Source organism: Panulirus ornatus, chromosome 3, assembly GCF_036320965.1.
Source record: "Panulirus ornatus isolate Po-2019 chromosome 3, ASM3632096v1, whole genome shotgun sequence".
Lineage (NCBI taxonomy): Eukaryota > Metazoa > Arthropoda > Malacostraca > Decapoda > Palinuridae > Panulirus > Panulirus ornatus.
Window position 1 is genome coordinate 18,326,720 of NC_092226.1, and position 25,961 is coordinate 18,352,680.

Consider the following 25,961-nt stretch of genomic DNA (forward strand, 5'->3'; position numbering starts at 1 on the left):
AAGACTGAACTTCGTCTGAACTTAATTACTGTTCATCGAGAAGCTACCTTTACCCAGGGTGTATGTCACTCTCCTGAGTTGTAGATAAGACAACCACTCATACACTAAACAGGAACACCCGGACACAATGATATTCCTCTAAGGTTTCAGGAGATATAAGCAATGAATTGGATAAATATGTGGGTAGTGTATATGATCTGGTACAGATCATATACATGCCACTATAAACTATTCTCAACACCTGTTCATGGTCAGACAAGATACAATAAAGCAATAGTAGTAGTAGTAGTAGTAGTAGTAGTAGTACTGACAGCTGCAGTTTACTAGGTTTATACAGTCCTAGGTAAAAGTAGATTATATCTTGACCGAAAGATTTTGTAGAAATCAATGGAGCAAAGATATTCTGCAGAGTTTTTTTTTTTTATTACTTTCCTAGCTTATACCACAAAATTGAAAAGAAAATTGCGAAACTTTAAATTCTCCATGCATGTAGTGCCCTGTACAGATCTGATGTTAAACCAAAGCATTGCACGTAGCCTACAGGTCCCCACCACTTTCTGTGGAGACTAATGGTTAATTGTGATCTATAGTCTGAGAAGATTTTCCTCCCAGACTTTACACAGGTCAGTACCACGAGTATATTTCTATATCAGAGATAAGAAGTACTGCGAACTTCAGTTTCTTAAGGGATCACTATGAAAACCTTTGAATTTGGGGGGGGGGGGGGATCAGCGACAAGGTAAAGTGACAAGAAATTAGAAAGCTTGTGTTAGAGGCAACATGTTCACCTGCATGTGTTAGAGGCAACATGTTGACAAGCATGTGTTAGAGGCAACATGTTGACAAGCATGTGTTAGAGGCAACATGTTCACCTGCATGTGTTAGAGGCAACATGTTGACAAGCATGTGTTAGAGGCAACATGTTCACCTGCATGTGTTAGAGGCAACATGTTGACAAGCATGTGTTAGAGGCAACATGTTGACAAGCATCTGTTAAAGGCAAAATGTTGACCAGTATGTGTTAGAGGCAACATGTTGACCAGCATGTGGTAGATGCAACATCATGACCAAAATGGAACGTTTCATTCTTTCAGGTTAGGAAGGAAACTCTCCCGGGTTTAAAACAATTTTTTAGCACTCTGTTAAAGTACATCGTCCCCCGTAATGTATTATCTTAAAGATATCATGTAGGAAAATATCGTAGCGCGATACCTTACCTACGATGGCTGAGCCTTATTTGTGATGAGGAAGCCTTACCTACAGTGGTGGAGCTTTGCTTGCAGTGGTGGAGCCTTATCTACGTGACCGTCTTACCTACGGTGCTGGAGTCCTTACTTGCAGTGGTGTAGCCTTACTTACGGTGATGGAGCCTTACTTGCAGTGGTGGAGCCTTACCTAAGGTGGTGGGGTCTTCCCTACGGTGTTGGAGCCTTACTTGCAGTGGTGTAGCCTTACTTACGGTGATGGAGCCTTACTTGCAGTGGTGGAGCCTTACCTAAGGTGGTGGGGTCTTACCTACGGTGTTGGAGCCTTACTTGCAGTGGTGTAGCCTTACCTACGGTGATGGAGCCTTACTTGCAGTGGTGGAGCCTTACCCAAGGTGGTGGGGTCTTACCTACGGTGGTGGAGCCTTACCTACAGTGGGGAGCCTTACCTACGGTGGAGTCTTACCCACAGTGGCGGAGCCTTACCTACGGTGGTAGAGCCTTACCTACGGTGGAGGGGCCTTACCTACGGTGGTGGAGCCTTACCTACTGTATTGAAGCATTACCTGCGTTGGAGGAGCATTATCTGTCAGATCTAATGACAACAATAACAGAGATACTCCGCATCAAGATCTTACATGTCAGTAATGATTCCACCAAACAAGCGGTTCGGTGGTTAAACTATGGGTCATGGCCCGCGCTACTTGGCCACGCCCACCGGCCTGGACCACGAGCATAACCTCAGTTCTGGCCTGTCTCCCGTGCGGGTACGACGCTGGATGTATGGTACTCCTGCTGTATAATACATTACATTCACTTGGTGACAGAGAATCAGGAGATAAACATTGATGTGATCACGTTATTGACTTTTAAGGTCTGTGAAGTGCAACACGACTTTCCGTCTTAAAAAGTGTAAAACAAGGGAAATGACAAGAAAATTATAGTGCAAGTGATTTATTTTCAAGCAAAAAATCATGAAAATCTTTTAGAAATATTCGGTTCCATTGAGGGTAATACAATTCTTTTTTTCAAGAAATCCAATTAAAAATTGAGAACTCGTTTGATCAGATTATGAAATGATAGTGTAAAAAGTGGACACAACCTTGACCCTGGTGTGGGTCGGGTCAGAGTACCTCAAAAGTGGCAGCTGGTACTTGGGGTACTGTCCCTCGTGGCTGTACTCACGCGCTTCATTACTTGATCTCAGACGGTAGAAAAAAAAAGGTGGAAAGTGAAAATGAAGACCAGAAAATCTCGCAAGTTTATAAAACTGGTTAACAATACTGTTAATGTATAGCGAAATTATGCGACGAGTGAACAAATTGGTCGAAATATTGCAACAGAAGGTAACTGAAAATACAATGTAGCCATCAGGAATTACATACTGTACTTAAATAGTGTCATTACTTTAAAACTTTTAAAGTGATTAGCGTCCAGAAAGACTAATCACTTTTAGTGACTGGTGACTTCCATCCCTACACCTGCCAAGCGACAAGGTAATATTAACGTGGTGATTTTCTATAATATCTCTGTATAGCTAAAACAGTTTTGAATGTTGATGTCTTTGTATATGAAAGCTATAGCTGAAGATGTGCGTACCTTTCTCTGTTCCAAAACCACATTGTCTTGGATTGGGTGAGTGATTTTTCTCTAGGTGGAAGCCTAATTGTGCATACCAATTCTACAATGTGGTTCTCATTATCAGTTCGAATAGCCTAATGCTGTACTAAGAGTTTTTCAATTCAAGCAGGGTCGCCTCGCAAGTAGAGCTGTGAATATCCAAATAAAAAGCATTTTTTTCTTTTTAAATTGGAGGGTTGACTCTGACAAAAGTCCACATCAAGGTCAGGCCTTAATTGAAATACAGAAAGGTTAATAAGAGGGAAATAGGAGAGGCAGGGGAAAGTATTTTCGAATTTTGGCAGAAAATTTTTTTTTTTGAAAATATGCCCAGATATTGTTACAACGAAAGACATGATAGGGTAGAGAGTTCCTGTTTGCCAAATATTGCGTGGTTTAACTGTTGTTGGGACACAAGCAGCCAGCTCTCGGGAGCAAAATCCAAACTAATATCTATAGAAGTGGGAAAGTGAACCAACATTGTGACGTATAGCAAGCGGGTCGAGTTTTCAGGTTAACCTGGGACAGTTTATAAGTCAGACCGGTTTCTACTCAACTTAGGATGCAGAGCTAGCACTATCACCTGTGAGATAAATGCTCCATACAAGGACGGATCAATCCTTTGCTTTAGTGGAGCAACTGTTGAGTAGAAAAGAAAGTTCGCAACCTAAACGGGAATCCCAGTTTCTTATAGGCAGACTTAATTATTTCCGTAATGTGGAGTTTCCAAGAAATGGTAGTCAACCGAGAGTTCAGTAGAGCGAAGCTGAGGCTAAATCCTGTAAATCTTTCCTAATAGCGAATGATTTGCCTAAGCTAAGGCAATCTAGGCCAACAAGAATTAGGGCTACCCTCCGGAGATTAACCAGAGACATGATTTGCTTTTGTGATGCTCAGGTATGTAAAGGGCAGCCAGGCCACATCATGAAGGCGGTTTCTGTGAGTTATACAGCTTCCCATCAGTTGGTGAAGCTGAGGAGGTGGGAACAAAACTGCTGAGTGGTTGGCAATGAGAGACATGGCTCATTAGCGGAAACTCGAGGGAAATGGAGTTATTGTCATGTAGATCATTTGTGTGATTCAGAAGTCAGCCCTTAAGCCATGGTAGATGGCAGTTCCTCAAGAATTAAGGGGCCAGGAAAGGTCACTCGTCGTCGTCATTTGTCAATGCAGCGTTGAGCGTGACAAATGTCGTGGCAATAAGTCACCAGTTTCATAAAATTACAATACAGTATATAACGTATATTATATAGTTTAGTCAACTTGCTCAGTTCTTGAAATACTTGCGAAACTGTTGTTCTACCTATGGGAAAATTCTTGTATCACTTGACATTTACAATATGATGACATTTCCTTCTAATTGTTATATTCTTACTTAATCTAATGTTCATGGTGTACAATGGTGGTGCAATAGCTTTATGAGTATGGAGCTTTTTTATTCTTCTTAATGTAATCACAAGTAACAAAAGATACCAGGTAGTAAACCAGTGTCTGAGGCTATAGTTTCATCATTACTCGATTCCTTGAATAAGACATGAACACATGCCATTTTAGTTTTCAGTTTAGCTGATTACTTAATTCATGTTTTACAGTGTTTGTGTACGAACATAGCTGGTTTCACTTTTCGAGCATATAATTTTAACATTTCATTCGTACAACTTTTATTTATATTCAGAGTACACATTCCACATGTTATACAGACCTACCATCTACCATTCTTCTTAATGTAATCACAAGTAACAAAAAATTCCAGGTAGTAAACCAGTGTCTGAGGCTATAGTTTCATCATTACTCGATTCCTTGAATAAGACATGAACACATGTCATTTTAGTTTTCAGTTTAGCTGATTCCTTAATTCGTGTTTTACAGTGTTAGTGACGAGCATAGCTGGTTTCAATTTTTGAGCATATCATTCTTACATTTCATTCGCACAACTTTTATTTTTGAATTCAGAGTTCATATTCCACATGCTATATACACCTACCATCTGACAGCCGGATAAACCACTTTACAGCTGGTCGATCCCAGTCGTTCTAATCTAGACGTATATATAAACTAATAAACAGTACTCATAAATGATGAAGAGTATACGATTTTATCAACAGATTTATTATTGATTTTTTTTTGCAAAAAGAGTAACAGAATTTGGGGGGAAAAAATAATCATTTTATATTAAGTACGTCTAATGTTTGCATGTCTGTTGATGTCAAACAAAACACTCCGGCAGGGTTGTTCTCTTCTTGGACATGTACTTCATTTGTCCATCTATTTTCCGTGTTCCAAACAAGTAAACTGTTTGGATTTCGTGTAAGGTAGTGTTGGTGATTCATTAGGGAAACTTCCCATGATTTTTAGTTGGGGGGATATTCACTGATATTGTGTGTTAACTTCAAAGTTTCAGTAATTTAAGGTATTGCAAGAATGTAAATTTCGTGCACTTACGGGCCAGAATATGGCACTGTTAAACTGTTGATGGAAACAAAGTCTTAGTGGGCATTTGTTATATTTGCATATTTAAAGTGCATTAAGTGCTGGAAGTTGAAAGCAACAGCTCAGGGTAAAGTTCCGGTTGTGGGACAACAATTAATGGATTTACGAATTTGAAGGAATTGCATATCAGTGAACTTATAAGAAGTGATTTAGGCCAAAGAAATATGAATTGAAATACTGTTGATTCTTATGGTAATAGCTAGCGATAGTGGGAAGGGGTATGATGATACGGGAAAATGTGGTGATAAAAGTAAAGGAAACGGTTGCCTGATACTTTGGTCTATTCTAACAGCTCGGCCCCCAGTACATACTGACACTTTGGCCCCTACTTCTGTTACTGTCGCCATGTATACTGGATATATCAGCAGTGTTTATAATTTTATCATTGTTGTATTTGTGGTAGATTATTATCATTATTGATCTAACCTCATCATAACCATTAGTGTAATTTTTGTTGAGTGATAATAGGACAATCAACGATAGTTTACCTGCTATTTTACTTAACCACTACATATATAAAAAAGAAATGTTCAAAAATATCTACAAGCAACTGAAATGAATAACAAGTCAAACCAGTGATCTCAATCCACACTTATATGCCTGATAGCTTTAAAGATGATTTATTCAATTTCAATTGTTAGTTCATTTGTAAAATCAACTATCTATCTGTATGTCTATGTATATCTCTAATGCTGCTCCCTTTGGGAACTCTCTCAAGGGGGTGGCCATAGCAAAAGAGTGTCCACAGCTGGTGAAATCCAGTGCCATTTCTAGCCTTTTAATGCCTAACTCTTAATAGGCCACTGCCAGAGTGCATCTCTAGCATAGTGTTTTGAAGGCTCATACCTAAAATTCCTACTGACTTCTTCAACCTACCACTATCTCCTGCTCCTTCCATTTTGCTAAAAGGCAGGGCTAATGCAGAGTGATTGCCACAGGAAAAATCTTGTGTTATGAAGAATAAGTTAAGTGTTATGTTTGACATGGAGAAAGTGCATGTTTGTTGACAGACTGCCAGCAGTCCATGTGTGTGTGAGGGAGAAAGAAAAGACAGCTTCCTGAGTCAGAGGAGTGCAACTTAACCACTGAGGTGCTGGCTTGCTACACAGCTGTCACTAACCCTCCCAATACCCTGGAAGGAAGAGGGAAAACTGTGAACATCAAATCATATCAGTCAAAGTCAGTCTCGGCTCACCTGTTATGAATATTGGAGTGTGCAATTGCATCTCAAAGGTCAAATGAGATGGCTGTCTGACAGTTTGTCCCCCAATGTTTACTGACACTTCAGCCCCTACTTACAGTTCATTCCTTACCTCATGTGTGGTTAGGATATATTGTTTAGTTTTGTCAGTTTAGGTAAGCTTAAATTTGGTTTGGTTTGGTTAGGTTAACCTAGGATCAGTTAGATTTTGGTTACTTCATTTTTGTTAATTTTGGTTGGGTGTGATTTTGGTAAGTTTAACCAGGTTTACCATTAAAAGTTAGCTGATAGCAATTAAAATTTATTTTGGCATGACATTATATGCATTTTGACTTTTCACCCTCTGTGACACCCAGAATAGAACAACTATAGCTTCATTAGAATACCATATTATCGTATATTTCTTACCAGAGAATAAAAGAAATAAAGTTTATTGACTGGGTTGCAACTGTAGGTGGTATTTGCTTCGTCCTACCTGTGGGGTGCAGGTATACTTTGCCTATTAATATAATTACAATGTGATAGTGAAGATAATTGAGAGATTGTTCATTAACTTATTCAGCATAGATAAAGGATATAAGAAGTCTCTAGAACAAACTGATAAGTTTATAAATGCATTATAATCCCACAGTAGATATCATAATGAAACTATATACACAGCATCAAAAGCAATGGAGATCAACAGGAGCCTGAGGAACAAGGGTATTTGCACTCAGTAATGGAAACACTAGTTGGAGAAGGAGTCACAGATAATTTAGCAGGGTTTGAAGATTTGTAAGAAATTAAGCTGCCATCATGTGTCAGTGGATGAGCCACCAACATTTCAGGGAGAGCCAGCATCGTGTGCTGTCACCTCAGGGAGTGAATCAACAATGCCCCACTGGATAGAAAATGTAAGTTATATAAATGAATATGTGTAACACTCTTATTCATGTATATAATACACAGATTCTATCCAGTATCAGTCATCATTGATCATTTATTATTGATAACATCATTTGATGATAATTTCACTTGTATGCAAAATTTATGTGCACTTTTTTGCTTATGTATTTATTGAAATATTCAGCAGGATATCAATCATCGACTTTGTCAGTCAAAGTGAATCTGTAACTAATAACAATTGGGGCAGACCTAGAATAACAGCTACAGAAATTATTTCATAGGCAGTAATTTTCTTTATTATTCTTATTTCTGTTTCCCATGTCAGCAAGGTAGTGCCAGGAAACAGACGAAGAGTGACCCATCAACTCACACACACACATATTATTTTTTTTTTATAATACTTAGACTCTGTCTGCCGTGTTAGCGAGATAGCGCAAGGAGACAGATGAAAGAATGGCCCAACACACCCACATACACATGTATGTACATAAATGCCCTCACACACTCACATACATACCTATACATTTCATGGAGAGAATGAGTGAGGAAGGATTGACAAAAGAGGATATATGTGATAGAGGTGGAGGGAACGAGGAGAAGTGGGAAACCAAATTGGAGGTGGAAGGATGGAGTGAAAATGATTTTGAGCGATCAGGGCCTGAACATACAGGAGGGTGAAAGGCATGCAAGGAATAGAGTGAATTGGAACGATGTGGTATACTGGGGTTGACATGCTGTCAGTGGATTGAACCAGGGCATGTGAAGTGTCTGAGGTAAACCATGGAAAGGTTTGTGGGGCCTGGATGTGGAAAGGGAGCTGTGGTTTCAGTGCATTACACATGACAGCTAGAGACTGAGTGTGAACAAAACAAATGTGGCCTTTGTTGTCTTTTCCTAGAGCTACCTCATGCACTCGCAGGTGGAGGGAAGTGCCATTTCATGTGTGGCGAGGTGATGATGGGAATGGATGATGGCATTTTGTATGAATATGTACATGTGTATATGTCTGTGTATGTATATGTGTGTATACGTTGAAATGTATAGTTATGTATATGTGCATATGTGGGCGTTTATGTATGTACATGTGTATGTGGGTGGGTTGGGCCACTCTTTCATCTGTTTCCTTGCGCTACCTCGCTAACACGGCAGACAGTGACAAAGTATGATAAATAGATATAACATTTAATGTATACATACATATACATATATACACATGTACATATTCATATATGCTGCCTTCATCCATTCCCATCGTCACCCTGCCACACATGAAATGGCACCCCTCCCCCCCCTGTGTGCGCAAGAGGTAGTGCTATGAAAAGACAAAAGGCTACATTCATTCACACTCAGTCTCTAGCTGTCATGTGTAATGCACTGAAACCACAGCTCCCTTTCCACATCCAGGCCCCACAAACCTTTCCATGGTTTACCTCGGATGCTTCACATGACCTGGTTCAATCCATGGACAGCACTTCGACCCTGGTATACCACATCATTACAATTCACTCTATTCCTTGCACACCTTTCACCCGCCTTTTATATTCTGGCCCCAATTGCTCAAAATCTTTTTCACTGCATCCTTCCATCTCCACTTTGGTCTTCCACTTCTCGTTCCTGCCACCTTTGACACATATGTCCTCTTTGTCAATCTTTCCTCACTCATCCTCTCCATGTGACCAAACCATTTCAAAACACCCTCTTCTGCTCTCTCAACCACACTCTTTTTGTTACCACACATCTCTATTACCCTTTCATTACTTACTTGATCAAGCCACCTCACACCACATATTGTCCTCAAACATCTCATTTCCAACACATCCACCCTCCTCCTTACATCTCTATCTATAGCCCATGCCTCACAACCATATAACATTGTTGGAACCACTATTCCTTCAAACATACCCATTTATGCTCCGAAATAACTTTCTCACCTTCCACACATTCTTCAAGGCTCCCAGAACTTTCGACCCATCCCCCACCGTGACTTACTCCACCTCTATAGTTCCATCCGCTGCTAAATCCACTCCCAGATATCTAAAACACTCCACTTCCTCCAGGTTTTCTCTGATCAAACTTACCTCCCAGTTGACTTGTCCCTCAACCCTACTGAACCTAATAACCTTGCTATTATTCACACTTACTCTCAGCTTTCTTCTTGCACACACTTTACCAAACTCAGTCACCAACTTATGCGGTTTCTAGCCCGAATCAGCCACCAGTGCTGTATCACCAGCGAACAGCAACTGACTCACTTCCCAAACCCTCTCATCCACAACAGACTGCATACTTACCCCTCTCTCCAAAACTGTTGCATTCACCTCCCTAACAACCCCATCCATAAACAAATTAAACAACCATGGAGACATCACGCACCCTTGCTGCAGACCGACATCAACTGGGCAACAATCATTTTCCTCTCTTCCTACTCGTACACATGCCTTACATCCTTGGTAAAGACCCTTCACTGCTTCTAACAACTTAGCTCCCACACCATATACTCTTAATACCTTCCAAAGAGCATCTCTGTCAACTCTATCATATGCCTACTCCAGGTCCATAAATGCTACATACAAATCCATCTGTTTTTCTAAGTATTTCTCACATACATTCTTCAAAGCAGACACCTGATCCACACATCATCTACCACTTCTGAAACCACACTGCTCTTCCCCAATCTGATTCTCTGTACATACCTTTACCCTCTCAGTCAATACCCTCCCATATAATTTCCCAGGAATACTCAACAAACTTATACCTCTGCAATTTGAACACTCACCTTTATCCCCTTTGCCTTTATACAAAGGTGCTATGCATTCATTCCGCCAATCATGTGGCTTTTCACCATGAACTATTCATACATTAAATATCCTTACCAACCAGTCAATAACACAGTCACCCCTTTTTGTAATATATATATATATATATATATATATATATATATATATATATATATATATATATATATATATATATATATATTTTTTTTTGCCGGTCTCCCGCGTTTGCGAGGTAGCGCAAGGAAACAGACGAAAGAAATGGCCCAACCCACCCCCATACACATGTATATACATACACGTCCACACACGCAAATATACATACCTACACAGCTTTCCATGGTTTACCCCAGACGCTTCACATGCCCTGATTCAATCCACTGACAGCATGTCAACCCCGGTGTACCACATCGATCCAATTCACTCTATTCCTTGCCCGCCTTTCACCCTCCTGCATGTTCAGGCCCCGATCACTCAAAATCTGTTTCACTCCATCTTTCCACCTCCAATTTGGTCTCCCACTTCTCCTCGTGCCCTCTACCTCCGACACATATATCCTCTTGGTCAATCTTTCCTGACTCATTCTCTTCATGTGCCCAAACCATTTCAAAACACCCTCTTCTGCTCTCTCAATCACGCTCTTTTTATTTCCACACATCTCTCTAACCCTTACATTACTTACTTGATCAAACCACCTCACACCACACATTGTCCTCAAACATCTCATTTCCAGCACATCCACCCTCCTGCGCACAACTCTATCCATAGCCCACGCCTCGCAACCATACAACATTGTTGGAACCACTATTCCTTCAAACATACCCATTTTTGCTTTCCGAGATAATGTTCTCGACTTCCACACATTCTTCAAGGCTCCCAGAATTTTTGCCCCCTCCCCACCCTATGATCCACTTCCGCTTCCATGGTTCCATCCCCTGCCAGATCCACTCCCAGATATCTAAAACACTTCACTTCCTCCAGTTTTTCTCCATTCAAACTTACCTCCCAATTGACTTGACCCTCAACCCTACTGTACCTAATAACCTTGCTCTTATTCACATTTACTCTTAACTTTCTTCTTTCACACTCTTTACCAAACTCAGTCACCAGCTTCTGCAGTTTCTCACATGAATCAGCCACCAGCGCTGTATCATCAGCGAACAACAACTGACTAACTTCCCAAGCTCTCTCATCCCCAACAGACTTCATACTTGCCCCTCTTTCCAAAACTCTTGCATTCACCTCCCAAACAACCCCATCCATAAACAAATTAAACAACCATGGAGACATCACACACCCCTGCCGCAAACCTACATTCACTGAGAACCAATCACTTTCCTCTTTTCCTACACGTACACATGCCTTACATCCTCGATAAAAACTTTTCACTGCTTCTAACAACTTGCCTCCCACACCATATATATATATATATATATATATATATATATATATATATATATATATATATATATATATATATATATATATATATGACATCCCCCTCCCCCCGCATTCACGCAAAGTAGTGCTAGGTAAAGACAACAAAGGCCACATTTGTTCACTCTCAGTCTCTAGCTGTCATGTATAATGCACCGAAACCACAGCTCCATTTCCACATCCAGGCCCCACAAAACTTTCCATGGTTTACGCCAGACACTTCACATGCCCTCGTTCAATCCATCGACCCTGGTATACCACATCATTCCAATTCACTCTATTCCTTGCACGCCTTTCACCCTCCTGCATGTGAAATGAGAAAGTTGAGAGTATATGTGAATCAGAGCAAGGTTATTAGGTTCAGTAGGGTTAAGGGGAAAGTTGATTGGGATGTAAGTTTGAATGGAGGAAAATTGGAGAAAGTGGAGTGTTTTAGATATCTGGGAGTGGACTTAGCAGTGGATGGAATCATTGAAGCGGAGTCACAGGATGGGGAGGGGGGAAGGTTTTGGGAGCAATGAAGAATGTGTGGAAGGCGAGAATGTTATCTCAGAGAGCAAAAATGGTTATGGTTATGTGGTTGTGAGGCATGGTCTATGGATAGGGTTGTATGGAGGAGGGTGGATGTGTTGGAAATGAAATGTTTGAGGGCAATATGTGGTGTCAGGTGTTTTGATTAAGTAAGTAATGAAAGGGTAAGAGAGATGTGTGGAAATGAAAAGTGTGGTTGAGAGAGCAGAAGAGGGTGTGTTGAAATGGTTTGGACACATGGAGAGAATGAGTGAGGAAAGATTGACAAAGAGGATATATGTGTCAGAGATGAAGGGAGCAAGGAGAAACAGGAGACCAGATTGGAGGTGGAAGGATGGAGTGAAAAAGATTTTGAGCAATCGAGGCCTGAACATACAGGAGGGTGAGAGGTGTGCAAGGCATAGAGTGAATTGGGACGATGTGGTATGCCGGGGTCGACATGCTGTCAGTGGACTAAACCAGGGCATGTGAAGTGTCTGGAGTAAACCATGGAAGGTTCTATGGAGCCTGGATGCGTATAGGGAGGTGTGGTTTTGGTACATTACACATGACAGCTAGAAACTGTGGAAGTGAACAAATGAGGCCTCTTTTGTCTGTTTTCCTGGTGCTTCCTTGCTGAAGCAGGAGGTAGTGATGCTATTTTCTGTGTTGCGGGGTAGCAACAGGAATGGATGAAGGGAAGCAAGTATGAATATGTACATGTGTATGTATATTTACATGTATGGGTGTTTATGTATATGTGCATATATGAGTGGATGGGCCATTCTTTGTCTGTTTCCTGGCACTACCTCACTGACGCGGGAAACAGCGTTAATTGAAGTTGAATAAATCATTGAATAAACTATCCTTTGTAATCTTTTCTTTGCACTTGTATTAATGATATGGGTTGGCTTAGATGCATATGGGTGGAGATTGACATTGGCATAGATGATTTTATATGCACAGTATATGAAATATGGGTATTTATATATGAGACAACAATAAGAGGAGCAGGGGCTGAACTGTTGGTAGATATTTTAGGGTTAGAGTCGTAGAAGGCAACTAAAAGGACCATGATTGGAAGGGTGGCTGGAAACCCTCCTCTTCTTGTATCAGTTTCTAAAAGTTGGAATAATAGGAGCTGAGTCAAGTGTTCATCCTCCTCAAAGACCCTGGCTGGGGTGACTTATTGTTTGTGGATGTAACCAAGAAAAGAAGGGAGAGATAGGTAGTATGTCTGAGGCAAGGAACCTGGATGTTACAGCTCTGAGTGAAATGAAGCTCAAGGGGAAGAGGGAAGAATGGTTTGGAAATGTCCTTGGTAAAGTCATGGGTTAGTGTGAGGGCGAGAACTAAGGGAGTGGAAGCCCTTCTGCTGAAGCAGGCGTTGTGGGAATGTGTGAAAGAGTGTTAGGAATGAGCTTTAGACTGATGTAGGTAGAATGAAAGTGAATTATGAGATGAATGATTATTAGTGCTTACATGCCTAGTAGTGAGAGGAGTGAGGAAGTGATGTGAGAAATTGGCTATTAGTGATGGGTGATTTAAATGAAGATGTGGGTATTATGTTGGCATGAGGTACCCAGTCTTGCAAATGAAAATGTTGAAGATCTTGTGGAGCTGTGTGCTGAAAAGGGACTAGTGACTGGGAGTGTCTGGTTTAAAGAGAGGAACTTAATTAAGTATATCTGGGTGAATAGGTAATATGGTAATCAGGAATTATTGAATTATGTACTAAATGATATGTGTACAAAGGAGAGACTCTTGCATGTGAATATGATGAGGAACACCAGGTAAAATTTGTGGTGGATTGGAGAGTGAATGTTTGTAGAGGTTTCAGGGAAAGAGGAAACTATATGGGTGGGAAGTGGGTAGTGAAAGTGAATGAACTTGGTAAAGGGGATTGTGTGAAGAGATCCAGATGTTTGACATGCTTCAGGTGGGAGGTTGGCATGTGAGAAAGGGTAGTGAGTGGTGAGATGATGAAGTTGTTAGTAAAAGAAGAAAACAGGTGTTTGGATGTTACTTGCAGGGAAGAAGTGTGAATTATTGGAGATGTGCAAGAGAAAGTGGTTGGTCATGAGAAAGGTGCAGGGGTTGAAAAGGAAGGCAAAGGAAAGTTGGAGCAAGCGAGTGTCAGCAGACCTACGGAAGAATGAGAAAATGATTTGGAAAGAGGTTATAGTTTGGGAAAAAACTAGGAAACAAATGGGTGCAATGGTGAAGGGAGCAAATGGGGAAGTGGTAACTGGCAAAGATGAGGTGAAGAAGATGTGGGATGGGTAGTTGAACGTAATGGAGAGTAGGTGAAAGCCTTGCATTAGATAAAATGTGTCAAGGCTGTTGCAAGTGGGTGACATTGCACTTCAAATTCTCAAGAAGGGCTGTGACTGTGTTTTTGATAGTTTATTTAGAATTTTTAAAGTGTGTATGGCTCATGGTGAGGTGCTTGAGGACTGGTAGAATCCATTTATAGTGCTACTGTATAAAGACAAGGGGGACAAAAGTGAATGTTCAAACAACAGGTGGATAAGTTTGTTGAGTGTACCTGGAAAATTGTATGGAAGAGTAGTGAAATGGTGGCTGCATGCATAAATTTCAGAATGGAAGAGGAACAATGTGGCTTCAGAAGTGGCACAAGATGTGTGGATCAGGAGTTTACGTTGAAGAGTAAGAAATACTCAGAAAAACAAAAGGATTTGTATGTGACATAGATCTGCATAGTACCTGTGATATGATTGATGGAGGTGCTCTGTGGAAGGTTTTGTGAATATAGGCTGTGTGAGGAAAACTGCTAGAAGTGGTGAAGAGGTTTTATCAAAAGAGTAAGGTGTGTGTGACAGTAGGAAGTGAGGATTGTGAGTGACATCAGGTGAGGATGGGTCTAGTGTGTGTGTGGTGTGACCATTGCTTTGTGATTCATTTATAGATGAGGTGGTAAGGTAGGTAAATGCAAAGGTTTTGGAGAGAGAAGCAGGTCTGCAGTCTCTCAGGGTTTAAGGGGCTTGGGAGATGAGTCAGATATTGTTTGCTGATGTCACAACATCAGTGGCAGATTCACATGAGAACTTGCAGAAGTTTTTCTTAAAATTTTTGGAAATGTGTGAGGGTAGAAAATTGAGAGTAAATGTGAATAAGAGCAAGGTTATTAGGTGTAGTAATAGAGAGAGACAGGTTAGTTGGGATGAGTTTGAATGGAGAAAACTTAGGGAAGATGAAGTGTATTAGATGCCTGGGAGTGAACATGGCATTGAATGTTACTATGGAAGCTGAAGCGGTTTGTAGGGTAGGTGAGGGGTCATATTTCCAGTGGGTATAGAGGAATATGTAGAAAGGGAGGGTGACTATATGCATGTTTGTAGGCATAATAGTCCTAATGGATGACAAGCTTGGGCTCTAGGAGAGGAAAAGGAAAGTACGAAAGAGGGTGAATATGTTGAAAATGATATGCTTTGGGACAGTTTGTGGTGTGAGGAGGGTTGATATCGATTAAGAAATGATTGGATAAAAGAGACATATGATAATGAGAAGAATATGGTATATAGAGGTGAGAGGGTACAATGATATGGTATGGACATATGGGGAGGATGAGTGAGGGGAGATTGACAAAGAGGATATATATATCAGAAGTTGAGGGGACAAGGAGAAAGGGTAGAGCAAATTAGAGATGGAAAGATTAAGTTGAAAAGGTTTTGAATTCTCAGGGCTTGAACATGCTGAAGTGTGTACGGTATGCACAGCATAGAGTGAATAGGGGCGACCTGCTGTCAGTGGGCAGAATCAGAGCACTTAGATAAAAACATGGAATGGTCTGTAATGCCCAGTTTTGGATAAGGGGCTGTGGTTTTGGTGCATTATACATGACAATTAGAGAGGGGATTTGAGCAAATGAGGCTGTTTCTTCACCTGGCCCTAGAGCTGTTTTGCTAACATGGGAAATGGTGAACAGGAATTAAAGAAATTTTTATTCGTTATTACCCACCCACCCTTCACGTCCGCTGATACAAGCAGTGCAGTTAAAACAAAGAACTTTCTCCTACAAGTCCTAACTACATATCAGGCTTTCATATAAAACGCTATGGCCCTTTTGCAATCCACATTATTACAGGTATCATCAACTACCCTGGCTATGCAGAAAAAAAAAAATCCCTGACATCTGGAAACTTGCTGACATAATGCCAGTGCTAAAACTCTCAAAACTGCCCAACTTCTCTTACTTCTGTTGGCCTGTATCAACTCTCTTATTAGTATCCAAGCTCTTTGAAAATATTATCCACAGAAGAATCAAACAAAACAACAAAATCTCACACATAGCATGGCTTCAGAATCAAACCTTTGACCCTCTCTTACCTTATGACTCATTTCAGATCTGATGGTTCAATCCACTGCCATATCCTATCTAGGTACCAAAAGCATCCAGATTCTTCCCCTCAGACTCACACTAGACCCATTCTGTCCCTCCCCCTCACTGTACCTCATTAACTTACTTTTGTTCATAACTCAGTTTCCTCCTTGCACACTGTCTCCCAAACATACACTAGCGTCTTGAGTTTCTTTCTTGACCATTATGAATAACAGGAATATTATGTGTTGGTTGCTCCACATTTGGTATGGAAAGAAGATTACAACAAAGAGTTTAGCATGAATAATCATGTCATTTTCGTCTCTCTCTACAGATTGCTGGCTATGAACAGCATGTATGGACAACATAATAGTGGTAAGAATGCATTAGATTTTTAATTTCCGTTTTATTCTGGTATCTTTTGATGAAAAGATATTATTTGATATGAATTACGTGGAAACTAGGAAAAGAGTATTGAAATGGTTCTTTGTTATATAGTGAAGGTCTGATTATCCAACCCCTTTAGGACCTATGGTGTTAGACCACTGGAGAAGCTGTATACCTGGATGTTTTTAGTTGTTCTGAAGTAAAGAACTATCGGAAATAAAAACAGGAAAAATCAGTGATTCTACAGTGCTGTAGATCGAAAATAGAAGGGACTTAGGACAGTAAGGAAGTACTGTATTATTATTAAGTAACCTCAGGACTCTTTCTCCAGGGGATCCAACATGCATTATTGGATTACATATTCATTGATTGTAATGTAAAAGAGAGACTTTTAGATGTAAATGTGCAAGAGAGGCAGCTGGTGGGATTTATGATCACTATCTTGCAGAGGTGAGAGTAAAGATTTGTAGAGGTTTTAGGAGATGATGAAACAATGTCATTGAATAGAGAGTGAAGAGAGTTAGTAAGCTTGGAAAAGACTTGTTTGAAGAAATACCAGGATTAAATGAAAAAATGGTAGTGGATAAGGAATGGGAGGTATTTAGGGGAGCAGTGATGGTATGTGCAAGAGATGCACTTGGCATTCAAAAGATGAGAGGTAGGCAGATTAGAAAGGGTAGTGATTGGTGGGATGAAGTAGTAAGTTGCTATTTAAAGAGAAATGGGAGGCATTTGGGTGTTAATGGAAAGGATGCAAATGACTTAGGGATGTTTAAGATAAAGCAGCAGGAGGTCAAGAGAAAGTTGCAGGGGTTGAAGAAATGAAGACAAGTGAGAGTTGGGATGAGCAATTACTGATAAACTTTAGGGAGAATAAAATGTGTTGGAAGGGGATAAAAAGGAAGTGGTAACAGGTTTTGGTGAAGTGAGGAGATGGAGTGAGTATTTTGAAGGACTGTGAAATGTTTTTTGATAGAGTGGCAGATGTAAGGATTTTGGGTTGAGGGTGATATGGAAAGTGAGAGAGTCATGGAGAGTGTTTTAGTGAAGAGAGAAGAGGATGTGAAATCTTTTTGTAAGATGAAATGTGGCAAGGTGGCTGGAGTAGATAGCATTGCAGTTAAATTTCTTATGAATGGGGATGACTGTGTTGTTCACTAGTTAGGATTTTTAGTGTAGGTATAGATTGCAGTGAGGTGCCTGAGGATTGGGAGAATGCATATATAGTGCCATTGTATAAAAGCATGAGGTATGAGTTGGTTGAGTGTCCCTGGTAAGTTGTATGGATGGATAATGATTGAGAGGGTGGAGACATGCACTGAGCATCAGACTGGGGAGTAAATGAGAATGGAAGTTATAGATGTCTGTGCTGAGAGGGTTGTATACCTTGCAAACACCTTTTTTCAGCTCAAGATGATCCACAGGTATGCATGGTTGAGAAATGATGGAAGGGAATAGCAAAAGGGTTGGACTTACTGTGGCATTGGATGAAAGAATGAGAAAGGCTGTACTAGATGCTAGAGTTTTAAGGGGATTCTTTTGAGAGACTGGCCATTTTGCAGTTCTCAAGGAGTTGAGAACCAGGGTGAAGTGGGCATATGGTGTAAGGAAGGATAAAGAGGTGAAAGTGTTTGCCAGCAAGATGATGCAGAAAAATGCAAGGAGGAGTATGAAAGGATAGTGACCAAAATTGAGATGGAAGTACAGTTGATTTAGGGATGTGGTCATGTGTGAATGAAGTTTTTAGAATGTTTAGACAAAGACTATTAAAGGTTGTAGCATTACTAGTTGGGTACAAGGTTGCGAATTATAGGAATAAAAAGGGAAATGTATGGTAGATGGAAGATATTAGCAATGTTATGGAGGAGAAGAAAAACTCATGTGGTAGACTGCTCAAAAGGCATATACCAATGGATGATCAGCAAAGGAGGAGGGAAGAATATAAGATGAATGTGTAACCAGAATATTGAGAAGCTGATAGGGGTAAGCAAAGAAAGAGTAGATGAAGGTTTTTGGAAGAAAATTGAGTGAAAAGTTTAGGGAAAATCAAGACTTACCTGAAAGGAGGTGAAAAGGAAAGAGGTGGATGTAAGAGGGGAAACATTAATGTAGGAAGTAAAGAAGGTGAGTTGTTGAATTGTAAGGAGGAAGTGTAAGGAAGATGGAAGGAGTATTTTGAAGAAGTGATGAATGGGGGAGAAGGTGAGGCCACAGTTGTTACATGCATGGGTAAAGATTGAAGGAAGAGGATACAGTGCAATGGCCTATATCAAAATGGGGGGTAAAAAGGGTGATAATGAGGCTGAAGGTAGGAAAGGTACTTGGAGTGGATGGGATTATTGCTGAAATGCTGATGTATTGGTGAGAAAGTGTGATTAGAATGGGGTCATCTGAAATGTAATATAGCATGGAAAGAAAAGGTTGTATTTTATTCACAGGAAAGGTGCTAAGGATGCATGTAGCAATTATAGGGAGCAGGGGGCTGGAAATCCTCCCCTCCTGCTTTACTCTTCCAAAAGAAGGAACAAATAGGTGGGCCAAGTGAGAACTTTTCCTCTAAGGTTCAGTCACCTGTTCTTGAAGCTACCTCACTACTGCGAGAAATGGTGAATATGTTTAAAAACAAAAAAGTCTGTTAAGTATGCTAGAAGGTTGATTGATGGAGTGATGGCTTTTATTGAACGTAAAATAAGTGGGGATTAAGGAGGTTTTTAGGAAAGTGAGGGATGTGTGGATCAGATTATTGTGGTGAATATGATTGCGGAAAAGTACTTACCAAAAGTTAAGAGGTTGTATACAGCTTTTATAGATCTGGAGAAAGCTATGACAGCCAAGTAGAATGCTTTATAGGATGTATTAAGGATATATAGGGTAAGGGGACAACTGCTGGATGGTGTGAAGACCGTCTGTAGATGAGCAAATGCATGTGGAGTGGATGGAGAGTTGAGCGAAAGTATTGGTATTGTGATGTCACCATGGTGTTTTGATATACATATGGATGGAATGATATGAGAGATGAAAGCATAGCTAAGGGAAAGGAGGTGCAGAGATACAGTATTGCAGTGAGGTATGCAGCTAGTGGTAAGCCTGTTTACAGATGATACTGTGTTATTTGATGAGAGTGAAGACAAGTTGCAGAAGGTTATAAGTGTGTTTTATGATGTCTGTAAGCATAGGCAATTGCAAGTAAAGGCAAAGTAATGGTGTTTGAAAGGAAACAGATGAAATTATAGGTTTTGTAAATCCATGTAGAGTGGAAGATGAAAGTGTACTAAGCTGAGTTTTGAATATGGGGAAGAAAGACTGGAAGAGATGAGAAAATTTAAGAATTTTATAGCTGTCTTGCATAAGTTTCGTGATATGGAAGGAGAGATAAGGGAGAGAGCAGTGCAGGGTTGTGGAGACATTGGGTCTCTCTATAGAATAATGAAGGGTAGAGGCACCAGCATTAAAGTGATGAGAAGATTAAGAGGCAGTATAGTCCCTCCAACCCTGACCTATGCAGCCAAAACATGGACATAGAATTAGTCACAGAGGTCAAGAATCCAGGCTGTGGAATTGAGCCAGTTGAGAGGAGCATTTGGTATGACTAGAGGAATGAAGAAAGAAATGAAGGAGTGTCTGAGAGTGTGGTATGGCAGGAAATGCAAAGTGAATGAACTGTTGAGTGGTAGAGTGGGTGAAACATAGCTTTAAGGTGGTTTGGGTATTTCGAAAGAATGCAAGACTGGGAGTGTACAATGAGAGTGTATGATAGTAGAGCATATTATAGTACACTTAAATGGTTTAGTGTGAGAGGAAGACCACCTGTGATGTTGGGAAGTAGAAGGGAGGAGTACTGGAGGGAGAGAAGTGGTGGAAGTGTGTGTGCAATGTTTATGTCATGGAGGCATGTAAGGAAAGGGATGAGAGGAGAATCTTTTGCTGTGCAACCCTCTCCCCCCCATTAGAGTTCCTGGAGGGACTGTATGTCAAAGATATAGATGGATGGAACAAGTTTTGTTCCCATCAGTTTGACAACAGTGTATTTTGTGAAGGCTTTAAATAACTTCATTAGCATTTTTATTTTTACCTAATTTAATATAATACTGTACTGATCAGGAATTTGATTCACAGGTAACTTTAGGGATGGTGGTAACTGGAGGGGAGGAGGTAGAGGAAGAGGAGGCAGAGGAAGAGGAGGTAAAGGTGGGGGAGGAAGAGGAGGCCGTAGAGGAGGAGGTCCACCACCTGGACTGAAGGGCAGAGAAATTGGTAAGTTTTGTTTCATTTTGCTTAATTTTAGCTGATGTTTTTTTCATGGTGTATCATCTAAACTTTTTCTTAAGTAGACTGTAAAAATATTTTTTCATCTTTGTTTAGGATAGCTCATGCAGAATTGCTGGGAAATACTATTACATTTTCATATTCCTTAAGGTTTTACTGGTGACTCTTATACATGTATTGCTGTACACCTTGCCCTTCCATTTTACCTTTATTTTTCATACAAATGTTTCCATTTACCTCTTTCTTTTACGCTGAAGATTTATGTCATCCACATCAGTTTTACACCGGTTTCATTCACATTATTACTATTATTATTATTATTGTTATTATTATTATTGTTATTATTATTATTATTTTTTTTTATTATACTTTACGCCATCCCTGCAGATAGGAGACAAAGAATACTTCTCATGTATTTCCTGCGTGTCATAGGAGGCGAATAAGAGGGGAGGGGGGGGCTGGAAATTCTCCCCTCTTGTTTTTATTTTTCCAAAAGAAGGGACAGAGAAAAGGGTCAAGAGAGGATGTTCCCTTAAAGGCTCAGTCCTCTGTTCTTAACGCTTCCTCACTAACATGGGAAATGACAAATAGTATAAAAAGAGACAATCACCTCCCACATCAGCAAGGTAGCGCAGGGAAACAAACGAGGAATGGCCCAACCCACCCATATACATACACGCATTCCTCATGTCATAGAAGGCGACTAAAGGGGACAGGAGCGGGGGGCTGGAAACCCTCCCCTCCTTGTATTCTAACTTTCTAAAAGGGGAAACAGAAGAAGGAGTCATGCAGGGAGTGCTCATCCTCCTCGAAGGCTCAGATCGGGGTGTCTAAATGTGTGTGGATGTAACCAAGATGAAAAAAAGGGAAGGAACCTGGATGTTTTGGCTCTGTGTGAAACGAAGCTCAAGAGTGAAGGGGAAGAGTGGTTTGGGAATGTCTTGGGAGTAAAGTCAGGGGTTAGTGAGAGGGCAAGAGCAAGGGAAGAAGTAGCACTACTCCTGAAACAGGAGTGGTGGGAGTATGTGATAGAGTGTAAGAAACTAAACTCTAGATTGATATGGGCAAAACTGGAAGCTGATGGAGAGAGATTGGTGATTATTGGTGCATATGCACCTGAGTATGAGAAGAAAGATCATGAGAGGCGAGTGTTTTGGGAGCAGCTGAATGAGTGTGTTAGTGGTTTTGATGCACGAGACTGGGTTATAGTGATGGGTGATTTGAATGCAAAGGTGAGTAATGTGGCAGTTGAGGGAATAATTGGTATACATGGGGTGTTCAGTGTTGTAAATGGAAATGGTGAAGAGCTTGTAGATTTATGTGCTGAAAAAGGACTGGTGATTGGGAATACCTGGTTTAAAAAGAGAGATATACATAAGTTTACATATGTAAGTAGGAGAGATGGCCAGAGAGTGTTATTGGATTATGTGTTAATTGATAGGCGCGCGAAAGAGAGACTTTTGGATGTTAATGTGCTGAGAGGTGCAACTGGAGGGATATCTGATCATTATCTTGTGGAGGTGAAGGTGAAGATTTGTAGGGGTTTTCAGAAAAGAAGAGAGAATGTTGGGGTGAAGAGAGTGGTGAGAGTAAGTGAGCTTGGGAAGGAGACTTGTGTGAGGAAGTACTAGGAGAGACTGAGTACAGAATGGGAAAATGTGAGAACAAAGGAGGTAAGGGGAGTGGGGGAGGAATGGGATGTATTTAGGGAAGCAGTGATGGCTTGCGCAAAAGATGCTTGTGGCATGAGAAGCGTGGGAGGTGGGCAGATTAGAAAGGGTAGTGAGTGGTGGGATGAAGAAGTAAGATTATTAGTGAAAGAGAAGAGAGAGGCATTTGGACGATTTTTGCAGGGAAATAATGCAAGATGAGTGGAGATGTATAAAAGAAAGAGGCAGGAGGTCAAGAGAAAGGTGCAAGAGGTGAAAAAGAGGGCAAATGAGGGTTGGGGTGAGAGAGTATCATTGAATTTTAGGGAGAATAAAAAGATGTTTTGGAAGGAGGTAAATAAAGTGCGTAAGACAAGGGAACAAATGGGAACTTCAGTGAAGGGGGCTAATGGGGAGGTGATAAATAGTGGTGATATGAGAAGGAGATGGAGTGAGTATTTTGAAGGTTTGTTGAATGTGTTTGTTGATAGACTGGCAGATATAGGGTGTTTTGGTCGAGGTGCAGCTAGCAGGGCAGCAGGTTTGGATGGTATTGCAGTGGAATTTATTAAAAAAGGGGGTGACTGTATTGTTGACTGGTTGGTAAGGTTATTTAATGTATGTATGATTCATGGTGAGGTGCCTTAGGATTGGCGGAATGCTTGCATAGTGCCATTGTACAAGGCAAAGGGGACAAAGGTGAGTGCTCAAATTACAGAGGTATAAGTTTGTTGAGTATTCCTGGTAAATTATATGGGAGGGTATTGATTGAGAGCGTGAAGGCATGTACAGAGCATCAGATTGGGGAAGAGCAGAGTGGTTTCAGAAGTGGTAGAGGATGTGTGAATCAGGTGTTTGCTTTGAAGAATATATGTGAGAAATACTTAGAAAAGCAAATGGATTTGTATGTAGCATTTATGGATCTGGAGAAGGCATATGATAGAGTTGATAGAGATGCTCTGTGGAAGGTATTGAGAAAATATGGTGTGGGAGGCAAGTTGTTAGAAGCAGTGAAAAGTTTTTATCGAGGATGTAAGGCATGTGTACGTGTAGGAAGAGAGGAAAGTGATTGGCTCTCAGTGAATGTAGGTTTGCGGCAGGGGTGTGTGATGTCTCCATGGTTGTTTAATTTGTTTATGGATTGGGTTGTTTGGGAGGTGAATGCAAGAGTTTTGGAAAGAGGGGCAAGTATGCAGTCAGTTGTGGATGAGAGAGCTTGGGAAGTGAGTCAGTTGTTGTTCGCTGATGACAGCACTGGTGGCGGATTCATGTGAGAAACTGCAGAAGCTGGTGACTGAGTATGGTAAAGTGTGTGAAAGAAGAAAGTTGAGAGTAAATGTGAATAAGAGCAAGGTTATTAGGTACAGTAGTGTTGAGGGTCAAGTCAATTGGGAGGTAAGTTTGAATGGAGAAAAACTGGAGGAAGTGAAGTGTTTTAGATATCTGGGAGTGGACTTGGCAGCGGATGGAACCATGGAAACGGAAGTGAATCATAGGGTGGGGGAGCGGGCGAAAGTTCTGGGAGCGTTGAAGAATGTTTGGAAGTCGAGAACATTATCTCGGAAAGCAAAAATGGGTATGTTTGAAGAAATAGTGGTTCCAGCAATATTGTATGGTTGCGAGGCGTGGGCTATGGATAGAGTTGTGCGCAGGAGGGTGGATGTGCTGGAAATGAGATGTTTGAGGACAATATGTGGTGTGAGGTGGTTTGATCGAGTAAGTAACGTAAGGGTAAGAGAGATCTGTGGTAATAAAAAGAGCGTGGTTGAGAAAGCAGAAGAGGGTGTTTTGAAATGGTTCGGTCACATGGAGAGAATGAGTGAGGAAAGATTTGACCAAGAGGATATATGTGTCAGAGGTGGAGGGAACGAGGAGAAGAGGGAGACCAAAGTGGAGGTGGAAAGATGGAGTGAAAAGGATTTTGTGTGATCGGGGCCTGAACATGCAGGAGGGTGAAAGGCGGGCAAGGAATAGAGTGAATTGGAACGATGTGGTATACCGGGGTTGACGTGCTGTCAGTGGATTGAACCAAGGCATGTGAAGCGTCCGGGGTAAACCATGGAAAGCTGTGTAGGTATGTATATTTGCGTGTGTGGACGTGTGTATGTACATGTGTATGGGGGGGGTTGGGCCATTTCTTTCGTCTGTTTCCTTGCGCTACCTTGCAAACGCGGGAGACAGCGACAAAGTATAAAAAAAAAAAAAAAAAAAAATATATATATATATATTCAGGGAATCAGTGATGAATTGTGCAAAAGATGCTTGTGGCATGAGAAGAGTGGGAGGTGGGTTGATTAGAAAGGGTAGTGAGTGGTAGGATGAAGAAGTAAGATTATTAGTGAAAGAGAAGAGAGAGGCATTTGGACGATTTTTGCAGGGAAAAAATGCAATTGAGTGGGAGATGTGTAAAAGAAAGAGACAGGAGGTCAAGAGAAAGGTGTAAGAGGTGAAAAAGAGGGCAAATGAGAGTTGGGGTGAGAGAGTATCATTAAATTTTAGGGAGAATAAAAAGATGTTCTGGAATGAGGTAAATAAAGTGCGTAAGACAAGGGAGCAAATGGGAACTTCAGTGAAGGGGGCTAATGGGGAGGTGATAACAAGTAGTGGTGATGTGAGAAGGAGATGGAGTGAGTATTTTGAAGGTTTGTTGAATGTGTTTGATGATAGAGTGGCAGATATAGGGTGTTTTGGTCGAGGTGGTGTGCAAAGTGAGAGGATTAGGGAAAATGATTTGGTAAACAGAGAAGAGGTAGTAAAAGCTTTGCAGAAGATGAAAGCCGGCAAGGCAGCAGGTTTGGATGGTATTGCAGTGGAATTTATTAAAAAAGGGGGTGACTGTATTATTGACTGGTTGGTAAGGTTATTTAATGTATGTATGACTCATGGTGAGGTGCCTGAGGATTGGTGGAATGCGTGCATAGTGCCATTGTACAAAGGCAAAGGGGATAAGAGTGAGTGCTCAAATTACAGAGGTATAAGTTTGTCGAGTATTCCTGGTAAATTATATGGGAGGGTATTGATTGAGAGGGTGAAGGCATGTACAGAGCGTCAGATTGGGGAAGAGCAGTGTGGTTTCAGAAGTGGTAGAGGATGTGTGGATCAGGTGTTTGCTTTGAAGAATGTATGTGAGAAATACTCAGAAAAGCAAATGGATTCGTATGTAGCATTTATGGATCTGGAGAAGGCATATGATAG

At 40.8% G+C, this 25,961-nt stretch overlaps 1 protein-coding gene across 5 annotated transcripts in view; it reads left to right on the forward strand.

Annotated features, from left to right (window-relative positions):
* The first annotated feature begins 2,560 nt into the window (after positions 1–2,560).
* The window catches only part of LOC139761047 (ATP-dependent DNA/RNA helicase DHX36-like), a 189,584-nt gene continuing 166,183 nt past the window's right edge, over positions 2,561–25,961 (forward strand). For 2 of the 5 annotated variants that reach the window (XM_071684856.1, XM_071684818.1), the window contains exons 1-3: positions 5,004–5,137; positions 16,799–16,839; positions 20,968–21,105. In XM_071684856.1, the coding sequence (XP_071540957.1) occupies positions 5,019–5,137; positions 16,799–16,839; positions 20,968–21,105 (298 nt within the window). In that variant the 5' untranslated portion in view covers positions 5,004–5,018. Of the gene's footprint in view, positions 2,702–5,003; positions 5,138–7,176; positions 7,410–16,798; positions 16,840–20,967; positions 21,106–25,961 lie in introns of those variants that run through there. The other 3 variants (XM_071684838.1, XM_071684847.1, XM_071684828.1) reach the window with 3 other exon arrangements.